The sequence below is a fragment of the Erpetoichthys calabaricus genome, chromosome 1 (genome assembly GCF_900747795.2).
Source record: "Erpetoichthys calabaricus chromosome 1, fErpCal1.3, whole genome shotgun sequence".
NCBI classification, from domain to species: Eukaryota; Metazoa; Chordata; class Cladistia; order Polypteriformes; family Polypteridae; genus Erpetoichthys; species Erpetoichthys calabaricus.
The window spans coordinates 68,356,708-68,373,753 of NC_041394.2; the positions used below are offsets into that span (position 1 = coordinate 68,356,708).

Consider the following 17,046-nt stretch of genomic DNA (forward strand, 5'->3'; position numbering starts at 1 on the left):
TTAGACTTCTGTAATGGAGACAATAGTGAAAAAGGTGAGAACCAGATCCCTCTTGACCATTCTTTTCTCCAGTATTCTTTTATCCCCTCAGGTTCTCTTCCTGGACTTCTCTTCACTTTTGTCACTATCCTTTTCTGTCACACCAAGCAGAGGCTTCTCATGAGTGCTTCCATTGTAGCAAAATTGCTACTTCCTAGCCTTGCTAATCCTTTAGTATGGAAGCCTTCATTTTAATTTTATCTTTATTAAACCCTTTGTATCCCTCATTAACAGCTTCTCCAGTTCTACTATTCAAAACTAACTTCATGCAGTACAGTTAGATATGGATTACTATATTTAAAATAATGTATTGTTTCATCCATTGTTTATGTATTTATTTTTTTCATTATTAAACATATGATCACAAAAAATCCTGTCCTTCTTGAACCCTCTATGTCTTGGATCAAGAAGTCCTCCAGTTGTACTGTCCAAAACGGGCTTCATGCTGTGCAGTAAGTCAAGGGCTTTCTCTGTAATGCAGCTTGTCGTTTTCACTCAGTTTTCCACTCTTCTTTCTTATTCTGTGAGCTGTCCTCTGTTGGATATGTGATAGGAAAATCTCTTGACCGAGGTGCATATTATATTACAGGTTCTTCCAACTTCCGCAATATATAAGTATAAGAAATTTATTTAAACAAAGATATCATTGGAACACATCAATACAAGGATACTCTTATATTACAAATCGGGTTATGTCTTTATTAGACAAAGGCTTTATAGAGTATGAATATACAAGGGAATATTTAGTATATAGCTGATAACATGTTATTACAAATAAGTCCACATATAGGACATTAGATCATTCTGTGGTAGGTTACATAGAGATATCTGAAACTTCATTCCAAGTCCGCAGCAACCTTGAAGCCCAGCAAACTAAAATGAGCTCATCCTGTTTACAACAGAGAAAAGGTAATATAACTAACAAGCTTAATAGACAAAAATTGTTAAAGAAAGATTTTCCGCTACATGTGGGAGCCAGTTCTCTCCACCCTTAACTTCAGAACTTCTGTTCTCCTTTTTGTTCCTATTACCGATGTAAGGGAATTTTATTCTTTTTGATTTTATATTTTTAAACCAATAACTGTTGTTTTTATATCTGTTATACATACTTCTTTAAGTTTACAAAATCACTATTCACCCAGCAGAAGGGAGGAAACCAAGAAATTTCAAAGCTGGAATTGCAGAACCATCTATAAAAAATGTATGCTGAATACAGAAGGTATGAAAGGGCAACAGCCCCAACAGACATTCTGCCAACTGAATAGCCAGAGCACCCAATAAATACCAGCAGTTAGGCTGGTGAGAGCAGCATCAGCCCCAGGACCAAATGGAATCCCATGTAAAGTGTACAGAAGTACACATGATGTTCTACGCTTTCTGTGGAAGCAAATGAGATTGGCTTAGGAGAAAGGAGCCATATAAATAAATTGTATTATTATTATTATTATTATTATTATTATTATTATTATTAGTAGTAGTAGTAGTAGTAGTAGTAGTAAGGGAATCATACCAAAAGCATGGCATAGAGTTGGAGGAGTTCTAATTCTGAAGAAGAAAGTATCCACAGACATCAGCCAAGGGTAAGATATTCTTTAGCATTTTAGCTCAGAGGATGACCAAATATCTGGAGAGAAACAACTTTGTTGACACAGCAGTCCAAAATGATGGGAACCCAGAGTTTTCCATATACCTCAAGCATACAAGCATGATTTGGCATCATATTCAGGTGGCCAAAAGAGAGAAGAAAGATCTCCGTGTCGTTTTCTTGGACCTTGCAAATGCTTTCACATTGGTATCTCACAGTTTTATCTGGTCATCCTTTTTTAGAATACCAGAGACTATCACAAAACTTAAGTCCTACTTCCAAGACATGCAACTCTGTTTCACTACACCATATTTTACCACTGCACGGAAGCATCAGGAGATTTAAAAAGTGATGGGGTGAACCAGCTCCCAACTTGCTTTCACCATAGTTACACAACCAACCTGGAATAAAGCCTCTGTATTACAACTAGGAAAAATGGTTGTTTGCCTGAGTGCAGCAAATCAACATGTCTGCTTTGAACTGCACCCGAGATTTACTGCACCACTGCTGCCCACAGACATACACAAACGTGTGCCTTCGAACAAGGAGCTCTATGCTTAATGTTCAAGATGCAACCTTGAAAAGTGAGGACAAATGCTTTTAGAAGACCACTAAAGTTCAAAGAATTGCCTATTTCAGAATTTTCTATTTCTCGCTACTAAACTTTAATCTTTTCTAGGACGACATTTCCAGTTAGATTTTTTTTTTACACTTTCATACTGTTTTGTTTCTGCTTTCATTTTTCTTTATTTATGCTATAATTTTTGTTTATGCTTTCATGTTTTGTTTGAATTTAATTTTTTATTTGGTTTTTTTAGTTTTTGTTTGAGTTTTCATTACTGCTAGCAGTTTGTTTTTTTTTATATAGAGCATATCTTAATCCAAGTCAGATCCCGTTGCGTACATGTCATACTGCCTTTTTGTATTCCCCTGACTGCTTTCTTAATTAACACCACATAGCTTATTTGTGGAATTAATTTAAATTTTATTATAAGTACCACAAGTCGCTATCAGATGACGTAATTTGTATGAAGCAGATAATAACATATAATAAGTACTTGCAGTTTAAAAGAAAATAAAATTGCCTGTGGAAGTAGAGCATGCTGCTACAGTATTTAAACCAGCATTAAACTGTCCCTTCAAAATTAAATTTAAGAATAAGACTGGGGTGGTGGTGGGGCTCACCTCTGCTTCCAGTGTTGAACAGATGTTTGAATTAATTACCTATTTCAAAGTAAATATGTCATACTTACTGTGATTAAGTCTGTTAAATATGTCCTCAAAATCCATAACATATAGAATGTTGCATTACTCTGTGTGTTCCTGCTTTAAAAACTGACTGCAATGAATAAAAAAGCAGTGGGAAATGAGTCTACTTGTGCCCTGTTGGTGGCAAGACAAGAGATTAGCTAGCATAAAGATATTTTATCTCAGAATAAAGGCAGTAAATAGAAATGTATCTTATGTATTGTTTACAAAAAATTTCCCCAACATACTTCTGAATGGTCCCTTAGTTTGACTTCAGGGGCATTATCTTTATAACTTCAGAAATCTCATTTTCTAATACTGAAATAAATCTTAATTAAGTTTATAAAATGCATACTTAATAATACCTGGGGTAATACTGCAATGGTGGGTATCCTGTTTTCCTTTTTGCTCTTGTTTTTTTTTAATCGAATAGTCTGTAGATCATCACCATCCAGAAATGAATGAGCAGAACTGAAAACAAAGGAAAGATTTACACAACTTTACTCAACAAGAAAGTGTTGAGTCAGAAATGGATGAGGCGGTAGTTAAGACTTCTCCTACGTTAAACCTGAATACAATTCATAACACAAATTTGTGTTTGAAAAACCAATGGGAAAGGACAAGAAGGCTTTGAGAAGATTAAGAGGAGACATAACTGATGTATTCAAAATTATGAAGGGAATTGGCACAGTGGGTCAAGACTGTTACTTTAAAATGAGTTCAAGAACATAGGGACACAGTTGGAAGTTTGCTAAGGGTAAATTTCACCCAAACTTTATGAGGTTTTTCTTTAAACAGAGAACCATAAACACCAAGTGGTGTGGTAGACAGTAGGACTTAGGGATTTTCAAAACTATACTTGATGTTTTTTTAGAAAAAATAAGTGGATAGGACTGGTGAGCTTTGTTGGACAGAATGATCTGTTCTTGTCTAAATTGCTCTAATGTTTTACAAATAATTCACAATACTGTTCCTGAACATGTATTACATGTCCATACTGTTACCCATTTATTTATTTTCATGTCTAATGTTGGCAGTGCATGGTCAGAGACATTCCATTTGTGTGCATCTGTAATTTCTTTCTTAAAATGTGAAGGGTCACACTGTATTTTTCAACAAGTACTAGATTTAATAGTTCTTTCCCTCTCTATTACTGTACCTACCAAAGATATCCTCCTATTGTCATATTTCTCAGTTCTCCATCAGGATTCTATATTTCAGCACCACCTTTCTCATAAACTTTGTTTAATGATCAGCATAATTCTCTGCTTTCTGTTGCACTTAAATGATATCTTAGCACGGTCTGTAATCATCCCATTCATAAGTACAGTGTCCATTGTAGGACATTGTCATTTTTCACTTCTCCAATAATCAAATATCAGTATTACTTCCTATCATGTGTCAGTAGCAATTTAAAAGCTTGTCATTTTTCGCTTCTTCAGTCATCAAACATCAGTATTACTCCATATCATGCATCAGTAATCACTGGTCGTATGTCACTGTCAGTAGTCTCACTACTAACTTATCCTTTGTCCCACTATCACTCATCAGTACTCAGTCATTGTCATTCTCTGTCTTTTTTTAACTGAGTGTGTGAAATTTAGATTAGTAACATATAACGGAGCCCTTTGGCTATATTAAATATCAATCAAACACTTCCTATTTGTTGCCATTGCTTTATGTGCCATTGTGTCACTAATCATAGGAAGCGTGATCATTGTAAATAAAATTTGGATTTACATTATTTATGAGTTTGCAAAATCAGACAGTTGTGAGATAAAAATCAGCTTCCTATCTCCTAAATATAAATTAATGTAGTGTACACACAAGATAATCTCTCATACATATGAGTTACTATGTCATATGTAGGATATATTATCTTATAAGTCATTAAACATTAACATTAAAAAATAAATAAAGTGCAGGCCAGGGTTGGTTGATTATTAAAGGGTTAGGTTGCTTGATTTCATCGTGACTTACCTCCTTAGCAACTCTTTAGGAAATGCTCAGACCGAAGTCACCTTGCTGTGGTAATGAAGCATCTTGTAGTGTTATTGATGAAACATTTATTTTATTAGATTGCATAATACACTTCAGCATTCAGGAGAGCAACATTGGTCAGCGCTGGACAGGAAGCAAAACGATCGCTGGACACATGCATGCATTCACAAGGCATCAGTTTAAAATCAGAGGTCAGGTTATGGCAACTTTTAAAATAGTGAGAAATCAAAGAAAGCCAACAGAATGAACATGCAAATTATACACACAACGTACATGTGCAAGTTTGAGAAATCTGGAGAAACGATATTGCATAGCTGGGCAGCTCTAAATAGGTTCATAATATGTGTGAGGAAAGTGATTCTCTTGCACCTTCTTCACTCAGTGTTACTGGGAAAGAAATTCTGCACACACCACCTTCTTCATTGGCATAACTGGTTTTGGAATATTGACAAATGTCCTGAACCATTATGTTCATGCCATGTGCAAGCCATGAATTAATAGTTTAGCAGTTATTTGTAATGAACATTGCTTTCTGATAAGTTGTGTGGCTCTGAATGCTTTAATCTTCCACCCACCCATCCATTTGTTTGTGAATCAGTTATTTTGCATCAAAGAGCGAAAGGGAATTTGGCAGCAGAGAGCGATAACTGAAGAAATGAAAAATGACAAAGTTTTAAATGACTACAGATACATGATACAGAGTAATACTGATGTTTGATGATTGGAGAAGTGAAAAAAATTACAATGTCCTTTAAACAACACTGTACAACGAGACAAATATGACTGTTTGGTAACATTTACAAAGAGTTATGCAAAGGACCAAAATGGTTGGGAACAACTTAGTTTTGTCCTTCTTAGTACAGTAGACTCTTCCTTCTAACACAAACCCTTCACAATGCTGTATATCTGATAGCTCATTGTTACTCATTAAGTGTTATGTAGAGTGTCATGGAATCAACAATATATGAGAAAACAATTTTATATTTTTGTATTTTAGGCCAAGCACAGGACAACTGTGATAAAAATGGAAATAATGTTGGTAAGTTCGTTATATTTTTTTAATCCTAATAAGGAAGACATACAATAATATTTATAAACATTTTTCAAAGGATAGTTTAGTTGACTGAGACATTTTTTTTCTTCATTTTCCCTTCAGGCATCTACTCTGTCTTCTAAACTTTACACATTTATTAGAAGGAATAATTTAATGTCCCTTGTCCTTTATAGCACTGATAAAGCTGTCTACATTCACTGTCCTGGGCTTTTATGTTGCTAGTTTTCTTTGCACCATTCCCATGAGATGATCTCCTACATCTTTGACCAATGACTGCTTTCTTTTGCATGTTGTGATGACAGTCACTAAATTGCTTAGGACATTGCTGACTTGAATTGTACAGGAGGATTGATAAAGTGTACTTACATGTCCTTTATATTTTGTACAATTTATACAAAGGTGGTTGTGGTTTGTAGATGCCCTGCATAGCCTAATCCAGTGTAATGAGTTTGCTTTGAAAAACTGTAGAAGGCACATGAACAGGATAGTTTTGAAAATGGCACTAAAAAGACATTAAGACTAAACAGAATTCTTTAAACCAGGGGTTTCAAACTTGGATTCTGGAGGGCTGTAGTGGGTACAGGTTTTCATTCTAGCCACTTCCTTAAATAGTAACCAACTGCTGCTGTTTACACTAAAAGCTGAATGCCTGATGCCAATTGCTATTGTGTTTTTAAACCTCTATTTCATAAGCGTGTATGTCACCCTCCTGTCCTCCATTGATTTTTCCTAAATTGCTGCACTGCAACTGCCAATTTTATTGTAACACTAAAATTGTATTTCTATTACTACCATAAGCAACACCATTGAATGTTGGGAATGAGGCGTGACCTGTTATTTTTCTCCTCTGACTTGCACTTGATTGCATTACTGAACATTTTTGCCCAGATGTTAATAGCTGTCTGTCTTCTGCAGACAACTAGAAAATGATCACAAAAATATCACACTTATAATCACTCCCAAATAGACAAATATCGGAAACATGGCACACTATGTGCAGGACTACATCATGCATGATAAGTAAGGGCAGACATAACCATTGAGGAACAGTTATTCCTAATGAAATGTTGATGCCCTTTCACACAGTAAATGTCAAACAAATCCAACTAGTCTGGTGGCAAATTTTAGATAGGTTCTGAATATGTTAACAAATAAATTATATACTAAATAATATTCCCTATTTGCGACAATTTATTTCTCGATTCTGGTGATTATCTTCTTCTATAATACGCTACCGTGGCTGTTCATTTCTCTGTCCAGGATTTTAAATCACCTGTAGCTCGCAAACCATTTCACCTATTGACTTGAAATTTGGTACACATATACTACGTGATGTCTACTATCCGCTTTCGGGGTGATGATTATATTACTCTTTTTATTTTTATTTTATTTTATTGTAGAATCATCTCTCGGCAGTGCGCAGCAGGGCGGCCGTGCGGCGCATGCGTACAGGCACCGTTCTCATTCCCTAACACCTTCGCTAATCATTCTTGATGCAGATTGAAGACTTAAGTGCCAGATTAAGTGAAAAATTAAAGAAAACGTACTAAGTAATTGCAACACAAAAACTAACTTAATCAGTTTTAACGTGAAAAGATGCCGACGAAAGAAGAGAAGCAGCGGGCCGCTAGGGTGGTGTAAATAAGAGCTGCTCAGGAAGCAGCAAGCACATCAACCTCTGAGCAAACGAATGCTAAACGTACAGAGAAAGAGGATGAATACTATGAATTCTCAAGTCAAGTGTATTCACTGCATGTTATCGTGCAGTGCGCCATTACTGGTTCCTTAATAATTCTGGTTATTCCATAAATTTGTCTTCAGGTTACCACCCTGAATTTAATGTGTAAACTAAAAGAGTTTATCAGTATTTGGAAAAAAAATTCCTAGATTTACTGCTGAATCATTTCAAGGTCAATGGAGCAAGGCTCTCCCTTTAGCAGAATTAACAAGAAATACTTTGTATCACTCTTTGATAAAAATGCTCCCCTCTGAATGTTCACATTAGTTTAAGCCAAATCTATTAAATCTTGCGTCTCTGTCATCTTCTGTTCCTAGCCTAGTAGAGTACTTGGCTAAGCTGAAAGATACTTGGGAGCAGTTTAGGGAGAATCTGTATACAGCAAGAAATCCTCCCAAATGGTTTAAGGATTGCCAGCTTCTGCCAAATGGTTTAAGGATTGCCAGCTTCTGCCACGTGGTTTAAGGATTGCCAGCTTCTGCCAAGTGGTTTAAGGATTTCCAGCATCAGAAACCCCCATGTGTGACAGCTGCCTGAGGGTTCCGTCCCATAACCTGGCTACATGGTTTATATAGCCATATATCATTTTAAAATGTATTGGTACAATTTTTTATAAGTTCAATCTCCCAGGGCCTTTTAGAATTTGTTTGATCTTAAAGTTTGTAGATTAAATCCTGTGCATTCTAGTCTGTATTTTCAGTCTATCATATTGCTGCCGCCTCTTCAGGTAGATATTAATTATGACGTTTATAAGATTCTGGATTCTTCCTGTAGAGGGGTGACTATTGAATACCTTATTGATTGACATGGATACGATGCCTCATGGGTTCCTTATCATGATCTAAATAGTTTGTATAATTTAAAAATGTATTTATCTTTAAATACATTTTTCTCTGGGTTTTTGAAGGTGTTTTTGGGGGATTTATTAAATAGAGAATTATATTCTTTTCTGGTTTCTAGATACAGTGGAACCTTGGATTGTGAGTAAATTAGTCTGCAAGTGTTTTACAAGACCACTTGCAAAAATTTTAATAAATTTTGACTTGATGAAAGAGTGAGGTCTTGCAATACGAGTAGTATGCATACGCTTTGTCTGTCGAGCGTTACGTGACCATATCTGAGCTGATGGGTCTTCTCTCACTCTCGCTTTGGGATTGTGGGTAATCATCTTCCATTCTCAGTCTCAGTCAGTGTGCCTCACTCATTTAGTCAACATCCGTACGAGAGTATACTGTTTACTATAGCATTGTGACCACGTGTGTGTGTTTTAACGTGTGAGTCCCTGTCTTGCACCCCAAAACACGAAGCTGAGTCTCAGTACTTTAGCAACACCAGCTTTATTCAGCTTGAAACAGGAACTACACGGTAATTTATTGTAGCGGGATTTGCCACTCTCCTATACACAGACACAGCAGTCAGGCAGGGTCATGGCCAGGTTAGTTGTGAAGTAATACTGTGTCCTGCATTTATAATGTTCCTTGTATCACCCATCAACAGCAGGTGCATGTCCGCGATCTTTTCGGATTTGCTTTTGCAGTGAACTGCTACAGCGCTGGAAGCTTGCGGTTGCTTTAGGATGCACTTCCGCGTGTCGTCCCGTTGGGTGGAATCCCAAAAGAGTTTAGAAACCTTACAGTGTGTAAAGCATTTTTTTTTATTTTGTGTCCAAGTGTAGTGACTCTTCAGGTAAAAGCAACTGTCATTGGATAGGTTCCTGGTTAAAGTCACAAAAAAAGAAGATTCCAGTAAGCCAACAGATAGCAGTGATTCCATTAGTTAGAGTGAAAGTCGTCCTACACAATAACCCTCCACTCTCTCATCTCCCTCACACCAGCCATGATTCTTTTCAGAGGTAAAGCGCAGGTTAATTTGTTTTATGTATATTAACTTTATATTTTGTATCAATCATTTTATATGAATAGTTTTGGGTTGTGGAACGAATCATCTGAGTTTCCACTACTTCTTATGGGGAAATTTGCTTTGATATATGAGTGCTTTGGATTACAAGCATGTTTCCGGAATGAATTACACTCGCAAATCAAGGCACCACTGTATAGTATTTCACCAAGTCATTTTTTATTTTCTATAGTAATTGTAGTTACTGCAATAACAGCTTGTTTTTATATGAGTGCCAGCATTTTGCAGGTTTGTTGGCCTAGACATGACGGTCAGTCACTAGGAGTGTGGCCTCAGAGGAAGCATGATGATGTATCATTCATACGGTGGTATAAAGTTCAACATCTAAATTTGCAACATTCAAGGGTATGGATGTTAAAGAAACATTTGCTTTACAACTTACTCTATTTAAAAATCTCATCTTTTTATCTTTTAAAAAGATTTCAGGCAGCAGTCTTTGTCAGAAGCTCCATGTTTTCTCTGTTTTTTCTTTTTGTTTATGAACTTGTTTTACTTGTTACTAGGTTTCATTAAGTTTCAATTTGATCTGGATAATCACTGATAGTAGCTACTACAAATCAAATAGATAGATATTAAATTCACCAATTATCTGCTGCACGTTTCAACTGCCTTTTGGGCAAGGTACAAACTTGGGAGAACAAAGAGGATCACCATATCTCAAATACCTGGAAACATAAGAAATACTGAGAAATTAAAAGCTGGGTGTATTAAATACTCTCGTAATCAGCTTTTAGCTATGCAATCTCAAATATGCCTAATCAGCTCCATTTCACTCTGAAAAATAAGAGGTCAAACAGCAAAAAGCAAGATAGCAAGGAATCAGAATTGGTCTGCCATCCATTGTAAAGAGCTATGTTTGATCGCTGTCAAATAAGATGAATGAGCTGTCTGCTCTCATAAAGGGTCATGACACGTACAGGTACTGCGGCATTTTGGGTATTATGGAGAGCTGGCCTAAGCCTATGTCATATAAGATGACTTTTCCAGTGATTTTCAGTCTTAGCCTTCATTTACATAATCTTTGCCAGTCAGAGGCAGTTGGTGGTGTGCTCCTGTAAAAACTAATGCATCATGCCTATCGACTGAGACCAAATAGTTTGAGACTGGCTAGGATAAAATCAAACATGACTGATTTTCTCTTTGGTTGGAAAGAAGGACTCTTTGCATTCGAGAACTGAGAACCAATAAGTGTTCAGCAAGCAGTAGAATGTAGCAATGAGGAGGCTGAACGCACTATAGCTATTAGTTCTTCACAAAGCATTGGTACGTGCTGGCTCCATCATGCAGCATGGGGGATGTGAACATCACAAATAAAAGAGAAGCTCATCTATTTGATGCTTCATATTTTATGTACCATAACAGAATGGAAAAAAGAAATAAAAGGCAGTGATTGCTGTTGAACTCACTGCATCTATTTATTAACACTTCATAGAGTGCATCATAGAGTCCATCAGGCAGCATGCTATTGGCTGTCAGAAATGGAGTAAGCACAATTATGCTGGAAGATTGATGCTCTGTCTGTAAATGTGAAATGGGCTGAGATTTTCAGTCATGTAATTTGACACGGTGCCATGATGACATCATTGATCAGCAAATCTGATACAGTTCACAACAAAAAGTCATGTAATGCCACACTGGCTTTAAACCCCTGGCATACCTCACACTATTCAATGTTTGACAAATTTCATCTCATTCGAACACATAGAAAACCATTGCAGTTTGGAGAAAAGGTCATGAGGGGGTCTGGTCACCTAAATGAATGAGGAATGGTGTTAAAGGAAGCATATTGCATTTAAGACTAAAATTTCTAATTAAGACTTTTAAATTCTGCCTACTGGAGTTCATCCTTTTTAATGGCCTAGGTAGACAAGTTACAGCATCCTTTTTGAAGTTTATATTCTTTCCTCTGTAAATGGGGACTCAGCAACAGAAATGATTCACTCTCTTGCCAACACCCTCATGATGAATCATTCTGACCCTGCAGTTATAATTTGTGGTGACTTCAACCATATGGTTTTCAAAGAAACAATGACAAATTTCCATAAGTGTATGTCATACTCATGATGGTTTGCCACACAATTGTGTAGATTAGTCTAGTTCCTCCACGTAGACATTTTGCAGTGAGGGATATACTGGCCTCAATTTATCATAATATATATGTGATTCAAAACAATCTTTAAACAATGCTGTTGGCACATCACAGAGTGATTTCACTTCTGTGATACAAAAATGTAATAAATATTCCTCATGACACTGTCAGCCCTCCTATAACCTTTGAAACAATCAAACTGAGATCACTAACAGCAAAGACGCATATAACAAAGGGGAAGTCAGACAAGCTTGATAGATAGATAGATAGACAGACAGACAGACAGACAGACAGACAGACAGACAGACAGACAGACAGACAGACAGACAGACAGACAGACAGACAGACAGACAGACAGATAGATAGATAGATAGATAGATAGATAGATAGATAGATAGATAGATAGATAGATAGATAGATAGATAGATAGATAGATAGATAGATAGATAGATAGATAGATAGATAGATACTTTATTAATCCTAGGTGAAGGGATTAGTTTGAAATGCTGAAACAAAAATCTCCTTGACTAAGTTAAGTGACCATTCATACTCTCCTTTCAAAACTTATCATATCTTTATGTTGTACCTGTAATGCAGAATTTTTATTTCTCAAAGGTTCACTAAAGCCTACACTAAGCTTTATGCCTCAGCAATATACCTCTGGAATGGATTCCCTGTTTTGAAAGAGAATTGTTTTATTAACGAAAAGTAGACTTTCTAATTTTCTATTTTAGTAATATTAATATGAAAAATATGCTTGAATAGAAACAAAAACATTTACTGTTTTTATTAAATACGGTATGTCTCTTCTATCATTATGGTAATAATCCTCTTCTTGTGTCCCAGTATGATATGAATTTTCTTATTTGGGTCCTCCCATAAAAACATTAATTAACGTCTGGTCTGACCATATTTGTGTTTGTCTATTATTCAGACATTGTTGAAGATCAAACTTCATTTTTCTCAGTATTTAATTCAGAAATTAAGGCAACTCCAAAGGGTTTGCAAACTCATTTCTTGAAACTATACTTCCATTCTGTCTCCCAGACCTTTCTTTTGAATTCTTTATCTGACCTTTTCTGGGACTTATTCCACTACTGTCAAACTCACCCTTCTTACACAAAATCCTTCTACTTTTAAACAGGGTCTTTGTGTCTGAACTGCCTCTTTTAAGTTTTTAGCTGATACTGTTGGAAAGGCCTGGTTTGCTGTTGTGAAAAGTGAAGAGGTGCCACCCACACAGGTGTAATTCCCCCTTCTCTCACTCCCACTCCTGACACCAGCCATGACTAATCATATTTATGTGACACATGGTTGCAAATGAAAACTATGAACACTCTACAGAAGACTTTCACATTTGGGTGAATACAAAGAATAAAAAGTATAATTATACAACCAAAAATACAATTTCAGTGCTGTATAGTCTGCCAACCAAAAGCAATGTTGATCCCATCATTTTTACTAATTGCTAACATTGTGACAGGAACTCTGCCTGTGTATAGCCTTTCACATGGCTCACAGCAGCCATTGACTTCTCATGCTTATTTTGCTGACTGTCCAGTTTACCAGAAGTAAACTTACTTTTCTATTTCTAAAATTTGGGACTCTCTCCCTCTTTCTGTCCTTTTATCTTGCTCATAGTGTCATAAATAATCTCATCAAAACTTTGCCTGTACCAAAGAAAGCTGCTGCTCATCAGATAAACTGTTTTGTTTAGTAAAAAGAAAAATATTTTGCCTTATTTTGAAAAAATGATGTCTTCAAGAGTAACCCTTAGAAGGGCTTATGCTAGGGGGCCTTATCACTTGGGGTGCTGGTAAGGTATTTTAGTCTTGGGATGTTCATCTGGCAGAAACTGTTAGAATGGCCCTAAAGTGAAAGTGACAGAAAATTAAAATGCTGAAAATGTGAGGAGTACTAGCACTAAGAGGTGACTTGTGCAAAATCAGAGGGGTGACAGCATCCATCCATCCATTTTCCAACCCGCTGAATCCGAACACAGGGTCACGGGGGTCTGCTGGAGCCAATCCCAGCCAACACAGGGCACAAGGCAGGAACCAATCCAGGGCAGGGTGCCAACCCACCGCAGGGGTGACAGCATTAACAGTTAAAAAGCATACAAATCTGGAGGCCTGGATCATTAAGAAGGGTCTCTTACAAAACCATCACAAACTGTGCAGAAGAGGTAAATTCAAAATTAGGGAAGAATGATGGTTGGTGGAAAGTTGTTGGAACACATCATGTGGCTTTGGTGACAAATTTCTTTGCTTTTTATTACAGTATGTGTCAGTACTGGAGAGAAACATTTAAAAATCTGGTGTTGGCACTGATGCTATCATTCCAGTTTAGTAAAATAAGATACAGTTATATTAATATGGGCATTGCTGGCAGTATCCATTCATTTTTTATGAAGTTGGGTAATAGCGGAGAAATATAGAAACCAGTCATAGGTTGAATGTTTTCTGTTCTCATGCTCACTTAAAACAGGTTGAAATGTCTTTTTGAGCCGTTGTATGAAACTCTGACACCAAACTTGCATTCTCCCCACCCGCACACAATATGCAGAACTCTGCCGGCCAAAGCAGGAATTTGCATGCTAGTCTCATTTTGCTGACCAATTTAGTTATTCCATCTCTTTACATTTGAAACAATCAATAAGAGAGTATCTGTGTGTTTGACAAATCTATCCTAAAATAATTGCATTTTAATCGCATGTGTGTCTCCCGGCCTATTATAGTGAGTTTTCCATCAGTGTGTGGCAAGAAGTGTGTGCACATTCACAATAATTTGGGGAGAATGCTGGTGAGGCAGTAGAATCTGTGGCACCCTCTTATGGTCACAACTGGTGTATTCGGCAGAATATCATGGCTGTCTGGTTGGCAGGGACCGGCAAAATAAAATTGTTTTAGCAAAATCCCACGAACCACCACAGGAAGGCAGTCCTGTGTGCAAGTAAATGTTTTTTTATTCACAAAATACCTTTTTACAATCCACATCACAATGTTCAATTCATGATTCACGATTCATCACCTCTAGGTGAGCTTCACCCTTTGCTTCCCAACTTTGACTCAACTGGAGAAGGTTGGATGGCTTCCTCTAATGTTGGATCCAGAAGCACTTCTAGTGCCCGGGCAGAGCACAATGGGAGCACTTCTGCGTCAAGCAGAAGCCCCATGAAACAAAGTCCTTCTCTCTGCAGCACCCTTAGGTGTCGAGCAAGGGACCCTACAGAGTTAACCCTCAGGACTAAAACAACATTTATTTATATAGCACATTTTCATACAAAAAGGTATGTAGCTCAAAGTGCTACCATGGGTCCCTGTGGGTGTCCATACTGGGTAAACGGAGCACTGCCATCTACTGTACTTGGGGAGGAACTCCTCCTGATAAAAAACTTCCCCCCATCCATTAATCTCCTCCTAGAGCTGCGATAATAATCCAGGCCTATCGCAGGTAAGTTATACCTGTTCTCATGTTGTCCTTCCCTTATAGCTTCTCAGCCAGGCAAGGATCCACCTTCCATCCCAGTCGGGATGCCAGTCCATCCACCATGGTGCTTACATTACCTTTTCCATATTTTTTACTTCACTATTTAGTGCTATCACCCCTCAGACATTGGTGCACATCACCTCTTTTAATTGTCTATACCACTTGCACTTAATGGTTATAAACAATTGTATTTGAGCTTAATTATTATCGAATTATATATGAATACAACACTTCACAATAATTCTTTAATGTAATTTATTGAATTCTGTTTAATAGCTCGAATTTAATTTGCAGTATTAATTTCAGAAGTAATATTTTAAACACTCTTTTATGATTTATTACCATTCCTTAATATTGTACTTTTTAGGGCTAATGTAATGCCAAGAGATGCCCCCATGATAATATTTATATTTACATTTTTTAGTTTGTATTTTTGATTATGAAATGTTTTTCTTAATTTTGTTCCAGAGCTTCTTTCATCATCTGGCAACACTTACATACGTAGTATCTCCTCAGTGGATATTGGTGATTCTTCTCAAACAGGTAGATACATGCACAAAAACGTTACTGATGGAAGGTTTAAAGAGCAAACCTATATGAAGGACCATAGAGAGAATGGCATATCTTGGGCATCTTGGTCTGGTTCCTGCCTTGTGTCTAGTGTTGCTGTAAATGGCCCTGACTTCACAACTCTGGACTGAATTAAGCAGGTTTTGGAATGTTTTTGTTTTACAGTATGTTATAAAGAGTGCTGTGATCAGGTGCGTCACAAGCTTAATTTTCCTTCTCAGTATTCAGTGAGTTATTAGGGTGCACATCCTGATGTTAAGGACTACATCAATGAATCATGTCACAAATAATCAGTAATAAATTTGAGCAGAGCAGCAGGGATTCTTTTGTTTTAGATTTTGGATTCTTCAGCATGATTCTTCAGATAAAATTATATTTTAAGTGTGTTTTTTGTGGCAACAGCTCGCCTTCCTGTTACGTTTTTGTTTTCAAAGACTTTATCAATAAAATAATTATAAACATTAACAGCAAGAAAAGAAACTTTAGTCAAGTTATACTCAATATGGAAGTACTTGATGAGCTCCTAATAATACTGACCAGAAACTATTTGTGGAGTTATCAATTAAACCACTTCTGGGATCAGGAATGCCTTGTGGTTCAATCCTACTAGAGTTCTGTCTCGTAAGTCAAGGTGTCCACTAGAATCCTGTCCCAGTTACCTGTTAAAAGAGACAGACACCCTCTAGGCAGCCGTCCATCATAATAATTATCAATTGTCCACATATAAAATAATGAGCCTACCTGCTGTCACCTATTGAAATGCGGAATTCCTGCAGTTCTACCCATCATCCTCCTTTTCCTTATACATTATTTCTGTGTTCTTTAAGTTATTGTCTTTGAAGCATTCCTTATAAATGTACAGTATGTTGTAAGAGCCCACAGTAGTAGTCCTTTTAATTTCCCAACTAACTTTTTTTACTTGCAACTTTGGTTGAACTTCACATAATATGGGATTTTCTTTCATAGTTTATAGGAAATTACTTTAGACTTTTTCAAAGCACATACAGTTAAAAATAGAAGCTCCTCAATATTGTGTTCTTTATTCTTTTTATTTTATAAAACAATGATCAATGTCATGTAATGTCACTTACTAACCCACTTAATCCAGAACAGGGTCATGAACCCTATTGAACCTATCCCAGCTAGCACAGAACACAAGGCAGGGACTGGGCACCAGTCCATCACAAACAAACACATACACTATGGCCAAACTGGCATTTCCCATCCACCTGACCTGCATGTTTTTTCTACTTTTGGAGGAAACTGAGCACCTGGTGGAAACTCACACAGACACAGGGAGAACATGCAAACTCTGC

General features: G+C 36.8%; 1 protein-coding gene across 1 annotated transcript in view; it reads left to right on the forward strand.

The window, feature by feature from the left end:
• LOC114645778 (macrophage mannose receptor 1-like) overlaps window positions 1-17,046 on the forward strand; it is a 414,797-nt gene that overhangs the window by 30,137 nt on the left and 367,614 nt on the right. Inside the window, exons 3-4 of the mRNA XM_051922129.1 lie at window positions 5,871-5,912; window positions 15,629-15,703. Coding sequence (XP_051778089.1) covers window positions 5,871-5,912; window positions 15,629-15,703 — 117 coding nt within the window. The remainder of the gene's footprint in view (window positions 1-5,870; window positions 5,913-15,628; window positions 15,704-17,046) is intronic.